Below are 22240 nucleotides of genomic sequence, written 5' to 3' on the forward strand. Positions count from 1 at the left end.
AGAACATAGTGTCCAGACCAGGAAAGAACACTGTGCAGCCCAATAAAAGAGGGGAAAAACAACACCTCTCCTCCATGTTCTAATACTAAAGGGCAACTTAACTGCAGCCTTGTCATCTGCTAGATGAGTCTATATCCCAATAAATCACCAGGGTGTAACCGGTACTCTGGCTGCCACTGCACCACGTTTGAAGTGGCTCCTGGCTTGCAGTGGGTCCCGGCTGCAGCTGCCAGTCCTCCAGGGCTCAGTCAGTCCCAGTCCCTTATGGTTATGTCCAGAGGTGGAAAAAGTACCCAATTGTCATACTTGAGCAGAAGTCTAAAAGTATTTGATTTTAAATATACTTAAGTATCAAAAGTAAATGTTATTTCTAAAATTATACTTAAGTATCAAAAGTAAAAGTATAAATAATAAAAAATTCCTTATATTAAGCAAACCAGACCTCAACATTTTCTTGTTTTTTTGTTTACAGATTTTTTACGCTCCAACACTTAGACATACTTTACAAACGAAGCATGTGTTTAGTGAGTCCGTCAGATCAGAGGCAGTAGGGATGACCAGGGATGTTCTCTTGATAAGTGTGGGAATTGGACCATTTTCATGTTCTGCCTAGCATTCAAAATGTAACGAGTACTTTTGGGTGACAAGGAAAATGTATGGAGTAAAAAGTACATCATTTTCTTTAGGAATGTGGTGAAATAAAAGTTGTAAAAAATATAAATAGTAAAGTAAATTACATATACCCCAAAAAACGACTTAAGTAGTACTTGCAAATATTTTTAGTACTTTACACCACTGGTTATGAATAAGGGGCAACACCAACAGGCATGTCACCCGCCCAGTTCTCTTCATTCTACCCATCTCCCAGCTGCGCACACGCACACGCACACGCACACACACATACATACATACATACATACATACATACATACATACATACATACATACATACATACATACATACATACATACATACATACATACATACATACATACATACATACATACATACATACATACATACATACAGACAGACAGACACTCGTAGACACACACATACAGACACTTGCCTGTGTACAAGGGGCACATGGATGAAAGGACTTCTGTCTGTTTACAGTGTGCTCTGGCCACAATGCGTGCAGCGGCCTGATACCGCTCTGGGGACACAACACATGCATTCTGCTGGCAAAGTGTTCCCTCCGTTCTCTCCCTCAATCTGTGAGACACGCTTTCCTCTGTTTGTTTTGGTTCTCATTTGGCGTGGCAAAGGCACAACCCTCTCATGCGGAGGAAAACATGGCTGTTGGATCTGTGTAGAGCCACATGCTTTGCGGAGATGGTTTTAAAACAAAGCACATGTGTTGTGAGTTGAAATGCTACGGCGTTGAGTCAATTTTCTATGTGGCTGTGCCATGTCCTGACATCCAGTGTCCACCCATAAGTTATGAAATAAGTACAAAATGTACTAAAATAATGACTGTACTATTTCTGATGTAATAATATGGGGGAAGTCACATCTCTCATGTTTTTGCCTATAGTACTGTATACACATTTCAGCGGTCAATAGACTCCTTTAATCACTGTGCTCTAACATCAAAACGGCAATGGTTTCACCCCCTCACCATCATCTTCATTAGGCCTAGCTCCTCAAATAAGATGTACAATACCGCTCTCTAGTGGCAAGAATGAAGTCAATCATGTTGAATGGATTTACAGTGAATTTCCCATTTTACTTGCATTGACGCAGTCCAGAATCCCTGCTTATACTGTCCGTGTTGTTCTTCACTCTGATTGGTGTACCTCTCCTGTGTCATCTAGGTGATGGACAGTTCCATGCCTCTGATTGGTGAGCACGTGGAGGAGGACAGGCAGCTGATCACTGATCTAGTGATCAATAAGATGTGCCGCGTGCTGCTCGGTATCAACACACCACAGCCCAGCGCTGTGAAGGTAAATCTCTTTCACCTCTTCTCCAGAGTGTAACACTATTATGGATTTGCATTTGAATTGATTATGTAGGTTCGATCTCAAAAGTAATGAATAATTGCTTCAAATAAGCCCTTGTGTAGGGAGTATATCAAACCAACCATGCATCATGCACTATTACTGTCCATTTTCAATGCTTTTCATTTCACAGCCACAGACGACCCAGCCAAGAAGGGCCCAAGGTAAAGAGACCTCCATCGACATCTTATCACCAGTTTGATTGCTACAACAATTGATTGCTGTTGTGGTGAATATGAATATTATGATAGTGTTGAGAAATACGCATAGTAGTGCCTTGAGTCTCTGAGACGAAACATGAGTGTGTGTTCGCTCTGCAGGTGGGCATCGCTCTGGCTCTGATTCTCCCTCCCAGTCAGCACAGGGTTCTCCTCAGCGAGCCCGCTCAGCTAACACCTCTCCCAGCCAGGCCTTCCAGCCAGGACCAATACCACCTCCCGCCGCCACCGGCACTGGCTCCCAGAAACAACCTCCTCAACTGAAGTAAGTGATCAAATGCCTCAAATCTCATTTCCATGATCAAGGCTGATGTTAACATGGGTGTGTAATACTAATACTAACTCAACAGAAGAATATAATTAAGCAATAAGGCATAAGGGGGTGTGTTATATGGCTGAGGGCTGTTGTCAAGCACGACACAACGCGGAGTGCCTGGATACAGCCCTTAGCCGTGGTATGTTGGCCATATACCACAAACCCCCAAAGTGCGTTATTGCTATTATAAACTGGTTACCAACATAATTACAACAGTAAAAATGTATATTTTGTCATACTCGTGGTATACGATGTGATGTACCACGGCTTTCAGCCAATCAGCATTCAGGGCTCGAATCACCCAGTTTATAATGTCTTATATTGGCCAAATACCACACCTCCTCGGGCTTTATTGCTTCATTAAAATTGTAAAGAAATCTACTGTGCTAAGTACAAGATCTCTAGTAAAAGTTCTGTGAAAACTGTCGTCTGATCATTAAAACCTTCTGGGTGAGTACTAGGAATATCTCTACTTGGAGCAGATCTGTGCAGATGCCACAAACGGCTGCTAGATGGAGACATTGTATAAAGATTTTACCGTACATGCTCCTGTAGCTCGACACTTCCTGTTTACAGAAATACTCTATTATAATCTCTGACATGCCAACTTTTGTTCCTGTTTAACGGCTGTTTAGTAATGGCCTGCATTTACAGGATGCTCAGCTCCAGCCAGCTCTTCAGAAAATAATGTGATAAAAGTGAAACTACCTCTTGAGTTTTGATTCTCTCGTAACTCCTCCCACGTGGATTGGCTGTTCATGGCAAAGGGGTTGTTGGTTAGGCAATTTGCAAGTAGTTTACAACCATTCCCCAGTTTGCCTCCTGGCTTGGATACACTTCTAAAGTTTGACTGTATTTCTGTCCATGTAGACAGTTGTTGGCTTTGCTATAATGAACATTAACATGTGTCTTCTAAGATTAAGCGCCTTTGTTAAAATCTTGTTGGCCTTAGAGAGCAAAGTGCACTAGTTTATTCCCTGTTGTGTGTGTCGTTGGCCAGCCTCTATTGATCAAACTGTGCAGTGGCGAAGTTGGCAGAATATGATCCCCTCGCCCCACTTCACACATGCGCATGCATGAATGCACGCACATACATCCACCTTCTCCATGTTGCATGCCCCTCAGGCCTCAGGCTCACTTCTCACTTTCGCACCTTGCAGCAAATCCCAGTCGCTCACCAACACCTTCACTGAGACCCTGAAAGGGAATGCCACGGACGACGAGGCCAAGGCAGAGACCATCCGCAGCCTGCGCCAGTCCTTTGCCAGCCTCTTCTCCGACTAACTTCAACTGACTCCCCATATCCATCCGCCTAATGTCAGCCATCGGCCTCCAGAAGTGCTCCAAGATACCATTATTTTACAGAGCTCGCTCAGTCAACCCACAGAGCGGGAGCTTCCTGTCCACCACTTCCTACTTCCTGTTCTTATCCATAAATTGAGAGCGTCCACCTCTCAGAATCATCCGTCAGATTTTTTTTTTTAAATACAAAATTAGGCTATAGTTCATCTAGTACTGCTTGGTTGGTGTAGTTGAGATGTCGGTTTGCATTCTATTTGTTCATCATCTGATTCATTCTTTTGTTTTGGTCATATTTGTGTTTATCAACTTCAAGGATGTTGATATACTTTGGGAGATAAAGGCAATATTACAGTATTTAGAAATGACCAATAATAGTGTATGAGCTAGGTTCACCAGCAATGCTTAGCATCTTGCCAGTCTCATTTCATAGAAATACGATTGCCATGTCTTGTAGACCCATACATATTGATTGGCTGATATTACAATATAATGATTTGTGATTTTGGCCTTTGAGTACCGAAGTATTTTTGATTAAAATTCCTTGAATTAGGTCAAGATAGTTTAGGCTATATACTGTACCTGTAAATTTGCAATTTTACGAGGCGGAAATATTATCTTGAGTCTTCCATCACAGACAATTCTTCCCTAAGTTCTAAGCATTTATGAACTATCCAGTGTAAATAGTGCTATGAACAATTTTTTTTAAATATTGGGCATTTGATTCACTACTATTCCCTTGCTGTGTATTGAAAGGTGGGAATTGTGTACATAACACAGAGAAGAAGTGCTGAAATCTTTGCTTCAATGGTTATAAGATAAGTTACCTTCTAATTCTGTACATACTGTAAGGTTGCAAATACTCCTGGGAGAATGACATTTACTTTTGATCCTTGGGTTTTGAATTTTGAAGCGTTGTCGACCTAAGAATAGACATGATTTGCAATGTGTTGGTATGTCTATAGCTTACATCCGCTTCAGGAAATGACAAAGTCGTCTTGTACTCAGCTACCACATATGCAGATATTCTATCTACGCTAACGATACTATCTGATAGCTGAGTGTCCATATTATCTCCCCCCCCATCTCATTATAATAGAGAAGGACAGACCAACACATGACTGGCTAGTTTGTTCTTTTGACTTAAGCGCAAACATTTTAAGTCTCTGCGCCCAAATGGATTTTCTGTTTAGGGTTACATGTTTGACTGGTATGAAAAATGGCAATTCTATTTCATGGAATGAATATTGTCCCCATACTTTCTTTTTACTAATTGCACTTCAACTCGCACTATCAGCAATATGGGTGAAATGAAACTCTCTCCATCTTGATTTAAATACATTTTTAAACAGTTAAGATTGTCTTTTCACTTTCAAACTATTTATTGTCCTAAACATATATGCCAATCATAGTAAGGTATTATTATCAAAATGGACCAAATTATGTGTTTGTATTGTAAAACCTGTGTGTTTTAATTATTTTGTCTGTTGAATGTGAAATGCTTCTACAATTCAAAGTACCGAATACTATGAAAAGCCATAACAAAACAATGATTTACTGAAAATCTGTTTTTTTTTGTTAACTCGTTATCACTGTGAGTGTTAGTTATGCTTCTAACGATTCAATCATTTTGCTTCTACGAGTGTTGATTAATAGTGTACATAGGTATAATGCTGTAAACTTGTGAATGCCACATCCATAGTGATTTATTTAGTCATTTGTTAATTGACAATTTCAGTAAGCAAATAATGTTAATTAGGCACTGAAGAAATTCAGAATTGAGTGGTGAGGTCATCTAGTAACTACCTCAATTCCAGCAAGCTGTTCTGCTAATAGTAGTTACCACTAATACTCTGAAGTGTGTGGAATTAAGACAAAAAAAAGGAATGGCTTTCACTTGAACTAATCTGTATGTCTGCATGTAATCCTACAATTTTAATCCTAACATTCATACAGTAAATTTGATGTACTGTGTCTCTCAAGTAGTTATTTCCTGTGAGTAAAAGGCAATACACCCATAAATGAGTATCTACGGTCAATAACTAAATGAATATGACATGGTTTTCATATCATGATTTACATGTCATTGCAATGGAGAATTAACGGCAAAAGCCCTTAAATGTATGCTTATTAAAGTGTGCCCTATGCCATTCAACAGATGCTCAGAAGTCATGTACACCAGCGTTGAATAGCCGTCCTCATCTCTTATTTTCCAATCTAACAGAACCTATTGTCATATATCCTCTTATGATGAGCATCTGCTGGAAGGCATTGTGTGCTCCCCTGTGTGTTACTGATATAAGTGTGGCATGAAAACTGACCCCTGGTGTGCCTCTGGTGTAACAATATTGTCATGTAAATAATTGCTATTGTCTGGCTGCTTATACTGTATGAAGTGTGTGATGCATAATGTGTGGTAGTGTTATAGATGCAAGTTATTTTAACATTGTTTTGTTATTTTGTTCAGTTTTTATTAAAAGTGACATATTTTATTACACTTACAGTGGTAAGTCTTATTTTTCGTATTGACAAAGCATTGTACAGCGACGATTATAAACCCCTATTATACAACCATGTAATATCCCATTCTCCATCTCAGGTAGTGTAGAATGCATAGCATCATGTCCCCATTGTCTTTGTCATAAGGAATACCCAGACACGGGATCTTTAGGACGTGAAACTCATAGAACACAGAGGATTTACAAGGTGAGTGCCCACAAACCAATTTATGGCAACATTGGAATTATCGGCACTTTCCATTGTCTCTGACTGTCTGTCACTTTGTATTTAAAGCATAGAACTTTATTAACTACCACCAACCCTCTTTCTGTTACTCAAGTCCCAGATTTCAGTGTGAGTGTCCGATCGCAGACAAGTCTTCTCCATTTAAGGCTGTTAGTGAGTCCTCTGAATTCTCTTGAAAGCACACAACTGTCAGATTTATTAATAATCCCAAAATTCCTTCGACTCAGATTAGTCATTTATTTGAGTTGGCGTGAGGTCTGGGTCTAGGAGTTGGGCAGGGGTAGGAAACTGCCGGAGGTACTGCAGGATTTTATCCCAACTAGGAACCACACTTAGCTACTTACTGATCAGGGCCCGGTTTCCCAAAAGCATCTTGATAGGATACCATAGGATCGTATGGTTCTAACGAAGAATTTAGCTTGAAGCTGCATTTGGGAAACCTAAATTAAAACCCACCTAGGTTTCCAGGTCGGTTAAACAAATACAAAATGTTGTGCCTGTGGCTCTCCAGAACCAGGGTTGCCTATCCCTGGAATAGGGGATTGGCAACAGCCCGGGCCCATTCCAGACCAAATAGTTTTCTGAATTCCTTACTTTGCTATGATCTGGACTGTTAAGAGGTGATAAAGTTAATGTCTCGCAGGCGAGTATTCCGTGACCGATCTAAAGCTCTTGGTTAATTTAAGATGAGGATTAAAATCAGGTTTAAAAACCTGCATACCTGTTTATCAGCTGAGTAACATTACAAACAGGGCCTGTCGCTGGCCTCAGTCTCTGTAAAGAGTTTTTTCTTTATAGTCAAAGCACTCGTTTCAGTAAACTCCATATAATGAAAATGACCTCTTGCCCCTCAGGTGCAGGTGACTAGTGCGAGGTGTCATATGAATATAGGTGCTGAAAGAACCGATACCATGGTTTCACCCTCATGGTTGTGGAATGTGTAGAAATTATAACTGTATCCTCACTGTCCAATTCTGAGATTAGGGTGCCAGGGTGTAGACAAAGGGACTGCCTGTGCATGGCACGCATAAGTAAATCGTCATTAAAGGTGATGACATAAGGTCACAGAGTTATTTGACTGGCCTCTGCAAGTGATATTTAAAGGTGTATATGGTATTCTTCATAAAATACCTCTGATGGAATGTTGATTTTTGCATTCACCTGTAATGAAAAAATATTGTAGAATTCAAAGACGAGACGAATTCGGTATTTCCAGATTTGTTACATAATACTTCAAATTATTTATTCACCTGCGACATTAAACTAACATTTCAGTTCCACCCTTGTGTAAAAGCAGTGGTGAGAAAAGTACTCAATTATCATACTTGAGTAACAGTAAAGAAACTTTACTTATACTAATAGAAAATGACTCAAGTGAAAGTCACCCAGTAAAACACTACTTGTGGAAAAGTCTAAAAGTATATGGTTTTAAATGTACTTAAGTACAGTGGTTGAAAAATACTCAACTCATACTTGAGTAATAGTAAATGCTATAAATCAAATTCCTTATATTAAGTAAAGCAGACTGCACGATTTTCTTGTTTTTAATTTACAGACAGTCAAGGGCAAACTCCAACATTTAGAAAGTTTACAAACAGTATCTGTTTAGTGAGCCCATCTGATCAGAGTCAGTAGGGATGACAATGCGTTATTAATAGCTGTGTGCAGGGTTCTACACTTTTCCACTGGTACTGCTACCAACTCAGTGGTGGCACCAGCACACGATTTGGTCACACCAATTTATTTATTTTTTAGATAGTTTTCCAAATTATTGATAAATGACCTGGCCTGTGTCCCATAATGTGCCTGCATTCCATACAGAACCAGGCTAATAATAACTAGCCATCTTTTAAAGTAGCATGCCGTTGTGTCCTTACATTGATTTGTATAAATTTACTGTAACAGCAAAGAAAAATCTTTCAAGTGCAAAATGTATTTATTGCAGATTTCGAAGTGCCATGTGTTCTATTTTGCAAAAATCCTCTAGAGGGCAGAATTTGAAAAAACAATACTTGATACTAAAATGATACCACAGCAACAAAATGTTCAGGTTTTCGCACTCAACATGATAATGCACGGCCTCATGTCGGAAGGATCTGTACACAATTCCTGGAAGCTGAAAATGTCCCAGTTCTCCCATGGCCTGCATACAGGTCACCCGTTGAGCATGTTTGGGATGCTCTGGATCGGCGTACACGACAGCGTGTTCCAATTCCTGCCAAAATCCAGCAACTTCACACAACCATTGAAGAGGAGAGGTTCAACTCTATGCGAAGGAGATGTGTTACGCTGCATGGGGCAAATGGTGGTCGCACCAGATACTGACTGGTTCAGATCCACACCCCTACCTTTTTTAAGATGGTGTCTGTGACCAACAGATGCATATCTGTATTTCCAGTCATGTGAAATTCATAGATTAGGGCCTAATCAATTTATTTAAGATGACTCATTTCCTTATATGAACTGTAAAACCTTTGAAATTGTTGCATGTTGCATTTTATATTATACAAAATACAGTATTTTGCAATGTTTTCATAATTCATTTCATTGAATGAAAACAATCTTTGAATCTTGGCATCAAGTTTGTTACGTGTAATGTTCCCTGTGAATTTCTGTACCAGCTTTAAGTTACAGTTTTAACAGTGGCGAATTGTATCAATGTGTGCTTACCAGAGTAGCCTACCACCAAAAAAACATGCAGGCCTTGACATTAACCTGTTTAGCCACTTGCCCTTCAGACAAGGAGGTGACTGAAAATGTTGTGGTGTTTGATGCAAGAAACCACTTTACAAAATAACATTCATTATTATTCCCATACCATTATTAGAGAGAATCCGACAAATTATGCTACCCTCTGCCTATTGTATTGGCTATTTAGCTTATTCAAGACAACTCAAAATACAACACTGCCCCTTTTAAGACATAAAAAAAAAACTCTTTACCTGACTTGCTTTTCAAAGATGGCTAGTAATCAACACATTTTGTGCTCTTGTAGGAAGCAACCACTCCCCCATTGTTGACTAGAAATTAGCTATATAACTGGGCTAATAACTCACAAAGTAGCAAAGAATATGAACGGGTGGCTACATGCAGCTCTTGCTTTGATCTCGAAACAAGCGCATGTACTCGCGACCGCTCATGCAGTAAACAGAATGGCACAGATCCATATATGGCAATTCTATTTGCATATAGGCTTACTGCAGCTCTGATTGGCTATGGTGCACCGGTCTGTGTAGCGTGTAGGTAGGTGCCTGATGCTTGTCAATCGAATCCTACTCCGATGCGCTCTGCCTACAAGAACATCTCTTGCATAGTTCGTTTTGTTTCTGTATGTTAAATTGGCTAATATTGCGTTGATTCGAGCACAATTCCCACAGTAGATCGCAACGTTGGTAGTGTTATCTAAAGGGGAATACTCTAGAAAGTTGAGTGAAGTTCAATCTCGTGTTTCTCTGCATGCGCTGATATTTATTATGCATGGCAGTCGAAGGGGAGCTGCGCGCAGTTTAGTTATTATATTGTGCAATACTTACTATGTAACCCATGTTGTTTGCTCCCCCCTGTGTCATTGATTGTGTCCACCAATTCCTGAAGAAACTCCAGTCTTCTTCCACCACATTCATTGCCTCCATGCCCTCATGCTCTCATATTTCATGCTGCAATGGTTCTCCATCTTCTGTCTTATCCAGCAGCTCTACAAATGAAATGTATTTATTTATTTATAAAGCCCTTTTTACATCAGATGTTACAGCGTGCATATACAGAAACACAGCCTAAAATCCCAAACAGCAAGCAATGCAGATGTAGAGGCATGGTGGCTAGGACATTTTCCTGGAAAGGCAGGAACCTAGGAAGAAAGATGGAGAGGAACCAGGCTCATACTGAACATAGAGACACATAAATGGTGTCCACGGGTTCAACTGACTCTGGTGAAGTAGATAAAGGGTATCGTTGCCAAAATTCCGAAATATCCCTTTAAGGCATGGATTTTGACAGCGCCCATATGCACATGGAACAAAATAGATGTGCTTTATGTGCCCCTAAACCACGTATTTAGAAACAAACTTTTTTTGCACTTTGTTTAATTTGGTTAAAAACCAAGCATCCCCTCATGTCAATGAAGGCTGTTTTTTTTGGTCCTGCCAAATGCATTCGCCAAGTAGTCAAGGCTATTGATAAAGGGTTTGGCTCATGAAACCGCTTTGAAATCTTAATTACCAGAGCTAAATTATTTTAGCCAGCTCCTGTTATTATTTTGGATGTGCGTAAAAACCCTCATGTACGTTACATGTACCATGAGGGGCATATGGACGAGATTAGCTGATGCCAGTGACAATATTTTAGAAACATTTAAGTTATTTTCCTTTTAACAATTGCTTGTTATCCGTTTCATGTGATTAAACAACAAGCCCTCAGTGGGAAAAACGAAATCTGTTTCGACAGCAATGCATCAGGTGTATTTATTATCCTGGCCATTCATTAGCCAAGGAGACTATCCATAAAATTTTTCTAAATGGTCTACTCGTGATGCTTTTGCAATATTCACAATTCACATAGTCCTACCTGCAGTGCAAACTGCATTCGGCTTGTATCCATCCCAGTTTCAAAAGGTCACCTCTTTTCCGGTTACCAAAGACGCGCTCCACCAAACATATTCAAATTATTCAGTCCTGTAACGCCGTATCAATGGTAGGCCTTAGCGTGTTGCTTATTGAGAACGTGCCTCACAGGTACAATACAATTTACCAGGGGCGAGAATCTGATATCAATTTAGGAGGGGACAATTACATGACATTTTATCAAGAGCAATTCCTGAGAGGGACACCAAAAGTAGTGCTGTAACAAGTAGCCTACGTTGTAATATGTTATATGTATATTGAGGAACCATAATTACTACTACTGGATAATTGATAGGTAGTTAACTGAAGGGTTGTGCCAACTTGTTTAAATATTTAAATCATTATACTACTACTACTACTACTACTACTACTACTACTACTACTACTACTACTACTACTACTACTAATAATAATAATTATACAATGGTACTGTACACTATATGGGTGCCGTTTTCGTAAATACAATGAGCATGGTGCGATCTCATCTAAAATCTCCATTGAGAACCATCACAAAGTTGGTCTCCGTATTGAATTTACCTTTTTATTTCACTTTTTCTGATACATTTATATAGTCATTAAATGTGTGCCACTGGCCTGAGTCTACTACAGTAGCTTTACAAGAACAAAAAGCTCAAAATAAGTACAGTTCTAAAAGCTAAAGAAGTAATTCAATGAATAACCCAAATAAATCAACCAAAATATCCTTCAAAAATACTTGTTTATTGTTCAGTCAGTGTCTCAAGTCTTCAAACAACAGCTATAGACAAGCATGTCACACAAAGTATGCAATTTTAAATAAAATAGCATCAAATAAATAATTAGTAAGTGTACTGTCACGTACTAAAAACTACTAAAATAACATATCATACTATACACCAGGGGTTCTTAAACAGGGGTCCGTGGACCCCTAGGAGTCCCTGGTGTAATTGCAAGGGGTCCGTGAAATAAAAAAGTGTAATGAACGTATTCAGTACGACAAGGTTTCCAGTAACTTTACATATAATATAGAGGGGGTGGGGGTCCCTGAGGACCGCTTAAAACCTTGCCTGCCTTGCCTCAAAATATGCAGGGGTTCCAGTACCCAAAAAAGGTTGAGGACCACTGCTATACACACTACTGAACTAATGAACAAAAGAACCAAACATGTTTGCGGGTTTCAATGGATCAAACATTGCTAGCAGATATTTTCCCTCTTGAGACTGTCCAGCCTGTCTTTATGTACATTAGACAACTACGCCGTTCAGTCTCTCTTGGCCCATGATAGCCCGTAGCCAGGTCTTCAACCTGCGGAGTGCACTGAAACTCCTCTCAGCCTTACATGAAGACACTGGCACCACAAACAAAATTCTGATCAGCACCTCAACTTGGTCAAACAACCCCCGCACCTCCACTGAAAGCCTCCTGAGGACCTCTGCTGCCTCTCCACTGCTGCTACAGGGGTATTTGTTGCAAAAGAGGGGCAACTACACTGAAAGATAATCTATGTTCAGCTCAGGGTACTGATCTAGAGACTTATCCAACTCACCCGTGAGAAGCGCTCTTTCCAACTTTTGTAGGATGTTTAGACTGTCCTGGTCAAAACGGTCGCCAAACTGAACCTCCACACCATCCAACACTTAAAAAAATTCTGCCTTATGGTGATCCACTGCTTTATCAGCAAATCGTCTTGAGTGTGTTTCAATGGAGTCAATCAATGTTGTTGCTTTCTCATACAGTGCAAGGTAGCTTTCGTCATTTCTCTTGCCCCTAAGAGATGACCGCACACACTCGACTCCAGCCTGCATACCAGAGACAGTCTGAGTTTCTTCTGCAGTGAAATGTTTATGCATTCAAGCTCTCCAAGAACAGCAGAGGCAAGTGTGAGGCCCAACACAGTCTTGCCTTTGCTGAAATGCTCAAATTAGCCACTGGCAGTTGAAGCTGTCTTGGATGCAGTTTTTGCCATCTCCTCTATGCTGCTTAGTACCCGCTCATACTGCCCTAGCACAGCTCTAATAGCAGTATTCCGCACAGTCCACCTTGTTGGACATAGGGGTTTCAGGGTAGTCAGATGTGTATCTTCGGACATGGCAATTGATTCAAACATGCTCTTAAACTTTCCTGACTGGCCATAGAGGACACCTAACTGATGGACCCAAGAAAGGGAATCCCGGATCAGTGGGGAGGCTGAGCAGCCAGCCTGTGTAATCAGATTTACAAGGTGTGCTCAACAATGCACATAGAGGGCTAATGGCTGCTGCCTCCTCACAATTGCCTGTGCACCTGTGTATATTCCTGCCATGTTTGAGGCACCATAGTAATTCTGCCCACGTAAGCCAGACATGGGCAAATTTAGCCTCAATACATGTTGCCACTTTCGCAATGCCCTCGCCTGTTGTCTCCGACACCCTGTATAGCCCAATAAGCTCCTCGTGAGGGACAAGGTCATGGTCAACATAACGCAGGCAGACACTCTCCTGTTCAGCACCAGAGACATATTGAGTACCATCAAAAATTACTGAAAATTGTACAATCGGAAGAGACCTAATCTCAGCTGCAATGCCTCGAATGACTGTATTGGCCATGATGTTCAGAATTTCATTCTGTGCTTTGGGGCCTGTGTACATCGTGGTATGCTCTGTTACTTACTTCAGTAAAATGGGATCATCCTCTTCTACCCTAAAAGTTTCAAAAGCTGGTATAAATTCCCACTATCATCTGTGTGGCCTCTAAAGACTTGTCCCTGTCTTACTACATGCCGCACCAAACTAACGATTTTCATCAAGCAATGCCTTGCGTCCTGCTGTTTACCCCACGCGCTGGATAACTGGGCACTGATTGGATTTAGCTGGTGTGCTGTTAGTTACAAAGTGGCGGTGGGTTTGGCAGTTCTGATGTGCTGTGAATTTTACAATGGCTTTTCTCCAGTTTCTAAATCCTGCACTAATGAAGGCAGCATCTTGCTCTTCGGCCAAAAGATGTCTTGAAAACCCTTGGCTACAGTGAAAACACAACACTCCTTTTATTGATGAATTATAATGTAGCCAGGGGAAATCGCGAAACCATTTCTCTTGAAACGTCAATACTCTGTTGGCAAGAGTTTGAGGTTCTATAAATTGTAGGTGTGGCTGATATGGTTTTGTGCCATCACTGAGGTGACTGGACAATGCTGTGCCACTGTCCCTATACTGGTGATGCTGGCAACAAGGTTGACACCTGGTCCTGCCGTGGCTGTGACACTTGAAGTGTCATTTGAAGTGTCTCTCCCTGGCTCTTTCCCTTTCACCACCCTCACTGACTCAGTCTGTCTCCTAGAAAATAAATAAGGTGTTTGCCATAGTCCTAACTACCAGTACCCAAAACAACACAGTTAATCACAACAGCAATACCATTGCCTTAAACTTGTGACTGAACCTAGATTTGTTTATGTTGAGTGGGGGTATCCATGGCATTGTCCAATTTTACAAGTCTAAAAAAGAGAACCTTTCATAATGTTGCCAAACAAAGACTCAACAAACTTACCTGAGACTGCCAGTCTGTCCCTGCCTATCTGTCCCCAGCTCGGCTGTCTGTGCCATCTGTTGCCTGCTCTGCCTAATGTCATTATTATGAAACATTTCCGTTAGCATTTCACGTCTTTCTTATGAACATTTTTATCAACTAGTCTGAGATATTAGGCTACTAGGGTTCTTACTTTGCTTTTTGGTGTACTGAAAATGCTCTGATGTCCATACAGTGTGCAGATTATTTACAGTAGGAGATGGGCTTCTATCATTCTATAATGGGCTTTTATCTACCAGGTAGCTAGCTAGGATTGCAGTGACAAGTGTTGACAGCTGTATGAGTTCACCATTTACGCAACGTAAGCTGCAATCTTTTGTAATTTTAATATAGTTGGTTTTCCTTTTATATTGGCTGGCTTCCCACAATAGCTGAATTTGCTGAGCTTGCGAACACAAATTCCATTTCCGTGGTGTTTGCCATAATCTTTGCTATCGTCAGTTTACTCCAAGATCGGCACACAGGTGCTTCAAAGTCCCCTAGCGACAATTTAGCTTTTGCAACGAGACCATTAAAGATATTTAAGACAATGGTAGAAGAGTGTAGTTCTGTTCAGTTTATCGCTAACCTTATTACTGGGACTTCGAAGCACTACAGCTGCGTGCTGATCTTGGAATAAACTGACGATAACTGACAACGCCACATAAATGGAATCGGTGTTAGATAGCTTGCTAGCTAATGTTTGCTTTAGTTTGCTCCATCGGTTTGCTCGCTAGCTCTGCAAATGCAGCTATTGTGTGTGAACCCTGCCAATGTGACAGGTTAAAGGAAATACTCATAGCCTGCTATACATTAAAAAGTATTAGTAAGTTCATAGTATGTGAGGATCTTAGATGTTTTAAGGTTAAAAAGATCATGCATTCTGTATTAGTTGATAGAGATTGATAACATTCATATAATTGTGTTAAAGTTAAAATCCATCAAGTGTACAAAAGGTAAGAATTGTAAAAGGAATGTGCAAACGTTATATTGATTACTTTATTTTGTGGTGCCTAATTGAAGGGTAAAAGTGTTAATCTGTGATCTACTAAATGCTCTTTAATCCATGAGCCTGAGATCGATTGCTCTGGTCTCCACCCAAGCTCGCGGGGAAATCGCGGTCTTTTCCTCATTACAGTAAAAGTTCTCATTGAGGAAACAATACCGTATCACTCTCGTGATTATTTCTCCCCTTTTTCAGGTACGATATTGATGATAAAACTGAGTCATTTAAATGTAATAATTCGCTAACATGTCAAGAGTGTTTAAGGTGTGTCATAGTAACATATTGAGGAAGTTGAGTTAAGTTTGCAGAGTAATATGAGCCCTGCTCGGTTGCAGCTAAGGCTATCTTCGTACTGAGAGTAGCTGCCATTTTATGTCGATCGTGAATGAACATGTGAATGAACATGTGCGTTGCTAATAAGATATGTTGCGGTGTTATTTGTGTAAGGGTTTTTCAAACACTTTATTGACTGTTGATAAATTGAGTTATGGTTTACTGAGTTAAAACGTTGTGCTTGACAGTTATATTGAAATGAGTGTATGTTTCAGTGAATTAGTGTATACTGTTGTGACTTGAATAAGCCTTGTACCCTACAACACTAGCTCTTTCCTGTAGATCTGTTTTGTAAAATGTGTTACTTGTGTAAAATGTGTTACTTTGGTAAAATGATTACAGTAAAAGTTCTCATTGAGGAAACAATACCGTATCACTCTCGTGATTATTTCTCCCCTTTTTCAGGGGCGTAACACCAACATAAAACTAAATCGCTATGACTGGATTAACCTCACATTAGCTACGTGCGTTGAGTGCCTTTCAGATGGTAGACACGAACACTGTCACCTTGGAACACTACATTGCATTGCTAGCTTCTCTCATTGACTTGAATTCAAACCGCTGCAAACACTGGTTGATGTTACTGCAGCTAGCTAGCAAACGTCAGCTAACCGCTAGCTAACATAAAGAGTGACCTTCAATTCAATCCAGGTCACTTAAGATACGTTTTCCCAAACTCAGTCTTGCCCCCCCACCCGTGTGCACAGTTTTTTTTGCCCTAGCGCTACACAGCTGATCCAAATAACCAACTCTTTGATTATTTGAATCAGCTGTGTAGTGCTAGGGCAAAAGCCAAAACATGCACCTGGGAAGGTCCCAGGACCAAGTTTGGGAAACTCTGGCTTAAGAGACTGATGAGTAAGGTTGAGACTCATCCAGAAACAAAGATGTGTATTGCATTCAGAGGAGGCTGGTGGGAGGAGCTATAGGAGGACAGGCTCATTGTAGTGGCTGGAATGGAATTAATGGAACGGAGTCAAATACAGTATGTGCTTTCCATATGCTTGATGTGTTTGATTCCATTCAAGCCATTACAATGAGACTCTCCTCTCATAGCTCCTCCCACCTGCCTCCTCTAATTACATTCCATCCCTCTCTTTACTCTGGAAACCACCAGAAAACAGAGCAGATAGATAGTAGATACTCAATCTAAAATATACAGGGGAAAAAGTGCTTGCAGTGATTTTAGTAAGTCAGTAGAAGGCACTGCTCCTTAACAAACCAATCCAAACCTACATTTACAAGGTTGTCCAAACCGACATTTACAACCAGAGTACTTCCAGCACGCTGTCAACTTAAATTACAAGGACAAAGTATTTTTTTGTAATTAACTATGTTTCTTTATTGTCAGTATTCAACTAAACACCACTTCTGGTTTCTAGCTTTTCATGATCATGGATTGCATGGCAGCTATTCAGGATTGTTATTTTTCAGGTCTCAGTGAAGTTAGTGATTCATGTATCATATCTGAATAAATAGATATTTGGAAATGATCAACTGCGATGTGCAGTTATCCAAAACTCCCACTTAATGTTACATATGTTGATTGTTCATTCAGAATCTGCTCAATTACATTATAAAGTAGACAGTGGGAGTAGGAGAACAAAACTTTCCTCTGTACCATTCCAAAGGAAGGAATTTTAGTGAACCCACCTGTGAACTATGTATAGATGCCAGTCTTTTTGTCCCTTCCATCCAAGTCCCTAACCACACTTTCCCCTCAAGGTCTGAACATGCGTCACAGCCTCACAGGGGTCCTTATTTCATATAAGATCCTCCCACTCTTGGGCATGATGTGTGCGTATGTGTGCCTACGCTATCTCCCAGACCTGTATATTGTGTCGGTCACCATAGAGAGAAGGGGGGGAGAGAATCTCCTTAGGTTAGAATCAAGGGAAGGCCTTGGTCGTCATGGTAACTGCAATGAGAATGAGAGAGAGAGAGAGCTTAGGAGTGTTGAAGGGAAGGCCACCAAGATGTCAATTACCCGCTAACCAATTGTGGTTATCTCAATGTGCTTGCATTTATGAGATGGAAATATTTCCTCCTCTGCCTGTTGTCCGAAGCCTCTCGACACACGCTTGTCTAAGCCACCGTCCTTCAGTGCTTCTTCCCATCCATACCTAAGATGACATGACAATAGCCTGTCATTATAATATGACTTTAGAAAAGCATAGGGAATGGATATTGTGCAATGGGATTGGTGCAATGTGTTATGCTTATAGATTATGATATATCAGGGCTATTCTGACACCGTATGTAGGCATAATGACAGTCAAACAGCAATACATTGGTGAATCGTTCCTGTTGAATAGCACGCTACTGAATGCTACAGGGTGGTCCCTCTGTGAGAATAACGTGGTGTTATATGACTAACTGCACAAGTCATTGTCAAAGATGACATCAATTCTTATCTCTGTTAGGTATTCATCAGGAAGTCAGAACAGTCTTTTGAAGTAAATTCAAGATAATTCCCTGTGTATTTTGTCTGCAGCACTGAGGAAAACGGTCATTTTCCCATGAACGCGGGCAGAAGAGCTGCAGTAGCTATTATTCTATTTGGCCTATATATCGATTCATATAGTCTGCCTGTTATTGACGGAACATTGTACCCTGACCATAGTGATTTCATTTCCTCTTCTGACAGTGTATTTCTTCTGTTATCCTTTGTTTTATTACTCCCCCCCACACACTTTCATAATTGAAATTTTTTCATCATAAGGGTCTGGAGAATGTGGAAATTGGATGAGAGCATGAAATATGTTGTAATGAGTTTGTGTGTGTGTTGAGTATGCATGCATGTATGTGTGCTGCTTGAGTGCATTCATTCATGTTCATACTCAATTTCCTAGATTTGATTGCAAATGTTTGCTATTTTCCCAAGTTAAACAGGATGTCCAGCATGGGGATTCTGACTGGCCTAGAGTAATAAAACTAGACAGATTTAGCCAAGTCGTTTTCACAATAGGTCACTGGGCAGAACCCAAGAGAATATGTACAGTATTACTTGAACTAAGTCATATACATGTAATTGTTATAGACGACAACATATTTACATGGCAGCTCAGTACATTCTTAAATTGTAATAACATGTAAGCTACCAGCAACTGTTCATACTAGAAACAGCAGTTCCAAAGGGACCAATTTGACCATGGCCTGACCCTGCCAATGGATGGCAGAGTTATAATAACTGTGATTGAAACATGGAACATTATTTGTGATACAAATAAGCAACAAAATTGTCCATTTGAGTTCAAGGCCAGATGGCAGCAACACAAAACAAAACTGTCTTTTGATGTGGCACTGTTGTATCTGCACTGTTGACATGGATTTCATGCCAAAGATACCATGAGGGTAAGGGAGATGCACGCACGCGCACACACACACACACACACACACACAAGCCTCCTGGAGCTGTTAGTCTGCTGGGATTCTGGCCACTGAAAGAGTTATCTGCCTGCAGAGGTAAATATGGTAACATGGACCCAAGGCAGGGTGCTACTGTATTAGCAGGAAGAGTTGCCACTGGAGTGTGTTGTGCTGAATGACAGCAGGTGGGCTTACCCCCAGAGCCCTGAGAACCGTCACAACTAGGCCATACATATAGATGAGATCTGTGCAGCCCTCAGGATCAACTAGTCACAGATTTACTTTCCACTCGATCACTAGATAGATCCAATGTTAGATCCAATGTTCTACAAGTGTGCTAGATATGATTTAAAGGTCCCTAACAGTTATTCTGATTGCCATGTAAAACCGTATTTTGCGTTAAAAACATCAGTAAAAACATCTCAAGCAAATTTAGTGATGCGCAACTCAAAACAACATTGAAATTGCACCAATGATGTCAAAAATATTTTACATCCCCCGTTTGGCATGTCTCTTTGTAATGCAGTTTGCAGCAGCACTGACGGATGTGTTGACTTGACAAATGTGTCAGAGTTTTGAACGACCCTTTACCCCCGTTTGTTCCATGCTGACTGAAGACCTAGCTAGCCAGTATCTAGCTAACACCAGACACCAATGAAAGGGCAAACATATACATATCTTTGCCATAGATGAATAGGGTTAACTTTTAATTATATTTGCTGACACCCTAGAGTCAAATTTTGGCTGATGTTTAATGAGCTGGGAAAAAAAATCCCTGAAATTTTCCATACCCACAAAAAAATATTTCTCTTAAAATGTGTGAACAAATTTGTTTACATCCCCCTCTGCTCTTTTCCTCAGGTTTGAAGCACATTCCTAACACCCAGACAGACTTAAAGAACTTGGCAAACTCCCATCCATCCATCATCTTGTTCTTGGAGTTTATTCTCAATGTTAGAGAATAACATGTGGATCTATTTCTATCATGCAGAATTGTAGTTTAGCTTGTAACTTGGGAAGCTCATTCAATAATACAGATTTGGGTGATTTCTGTCCCAGGGGACTGAACTGTAATGTTTTTGTTAAATTTAGACCACAATAAATTGAATGAGGTGTTAGTGAAGTGCTGGAACAAAAACCTTTACTGTCCTGTATAAAGAATATATGGCTGTCATGACTTCTATTGACTAAATACTGAACAGTTACCATTTTATTTTGTTAATCTATGCAGGTTTGATTTCTAAGAGCCTGGTAGAGATGGATACAACCATATTACAAGGCAGGACATTTCCCTGCATCCAGGTTGAGGCCTGCTACCAGCATGACTTACTGTCAGTGTCAGTAAGTCATGCATATTTTTATATATACAGTGCATTCAGAAAGTATTCAGACCCCTTGACTTTATCCACATTTATAAAAAATGAAAATATACATGACTTTGACTCAGTACTTTGTTGAAGCAACTTTGGCAGGGATTACAGCATCGAGTCTTCTTGGGTATGACGTTACAAGCTTGGCACACCTGTATTTGGGCGGTTTCTCCCATTTTTCTTTTCTGCAAATCCTCTCAAACTCTGTCAGGTTGAATGGGGAGCGCTGAACGCGTCTCCTTCCTGAGCGGTATGACGGCTGTGTGGTCCCATGGTGTTTAGACAGATGAACGTGGTACCTTCAGGCGTTTGGAAATTGCTCCCAAGGATGAACCAGAATTGTGGAGGTCTACAATTTTTTTTCAGAGGTCTTGGCGGATTTCTTCTCATTTTCCCATGATATCAAGCAAAGAGGCACTGAGTTTAAAGGTAGGCCTTTGAAATACATCCACATGTACACCTCCAATTAACTCAAATGATGTCAATTATCCTATCAGAAGCTTCTAAAGCCATGACATCATTTTCTGGAATTTTCCAAGCTGTTTAAAGGCACAGTCAACTTAGTGTATGTAAACTTCTGACCCACTGGAATTGTGATACAGTGAATTATAAGTGAAATAATCTGTAAACAATTGTCAGAAAAATGACTTGTGTCATGTACAAAGTAGATGTCCTAACCAACTTGCCAAAACTATAGTTTGTTAACAAGACATTTGTGGAGTGGTTGAAAACAAGTTTTAATGACTCCAACATAAGTGTTGGAGTCATTAAAATGTGTATGTGTGTGTATATATATATATATATATATACACTGCTCAAAAAAATAAAGGGAACACTTAAACAACACAATGTAACTCCAAGTCAATCACACTTCTGTGAAATAAAACTGTCCACTTAGGAAGCAACACTGATTGACAATAAATTTCACATGCTGTTGTGCAAATGGAATAGACAACAGGTGGAAATTATAGCCAATTAGCAAGACACCCCCAATAAAGGAGTGGTTCTGCAGGTGGGGACCACAGACTACTTCTCAGTTCCTATGCTTCCTGGCTGATGTTTTGGTCACTTTTGAATGCTGGCGGTGCTTTCACTCTAGTGGTAGCATGAGACGGAGTCTACAACCCACACAAGTGGCTCAGGTAGTGCAGCTCATCCAGGATGGCACATCAATGTGAGCTGTGGCAAGAAGGTTTGCTGTGTCTGTCAGCGTAGTGTCCAGAGCATGGAGGCGCTACCAGGAGACAGGCCAGTACATCAGGAGACGTGGAGGAGGCCGTAGGAGGGCAACAACCCAGCAGCAGGACCGCTACCTCAGCCTTTGTGCAAGGAGGAGCAGGAGAAGCACTGCCAGAGCCCTGCAAAATGACCTCCAGCAGGCCACAAATGTGCATGTGTCTGCTCAAACGGTCAGAAACAGATTCCATGAGGGTGGTATGAGG

The 22240-nt window shown here is 40.5% G+C and overlaps 1 protein-coding gene across 1 annotated transcript in view; it reads left to right on the plus strand.

Annotated features, from left to right (window-relative positions):
• Positions 1–6334, plus strand: part of LOC115198696 (synapsin-3) — a 118208-nt gene extending 111874 nt beyond the window's left edge. Inside the window, exons 11-14 of the mRNA XM_029760854.1 lie at positions 1819–1950; positions 2138–2168; positions 2325–2487; positions 3699–6334. Coding sequence (XP_029616714.1) covers positions 1819–1950; positions 2138–2168; positions 2325–2487; positions 3699–3822 — 450 coding nt within the window. The 3' untranslated portion in view covers positions 3823–6334. The remainder of the gene's footprint in view (positions 1–1818; positions 1951–2137; positions 2169–2324; positions 2488–3698) is intronic.
• The last annotated feature ends 15906 nt before the right edge of the window (positions 6335–22240 follow it).

Source organism: Salmo trutta, chromosome 8, assembly GCF_901001165.1.
Source record: "Salmo trutta chromosome 8, fSalTru1.1, whole genome shotgun sequence".
In the NCBI taxonomy this organism is placed as follows: domain Eukaryota; kingdom Metazoa; phylum Chordata; class Actinopteri; order Salmoniformes; family Salmonidae; genus Salmo; species Salmo trutta.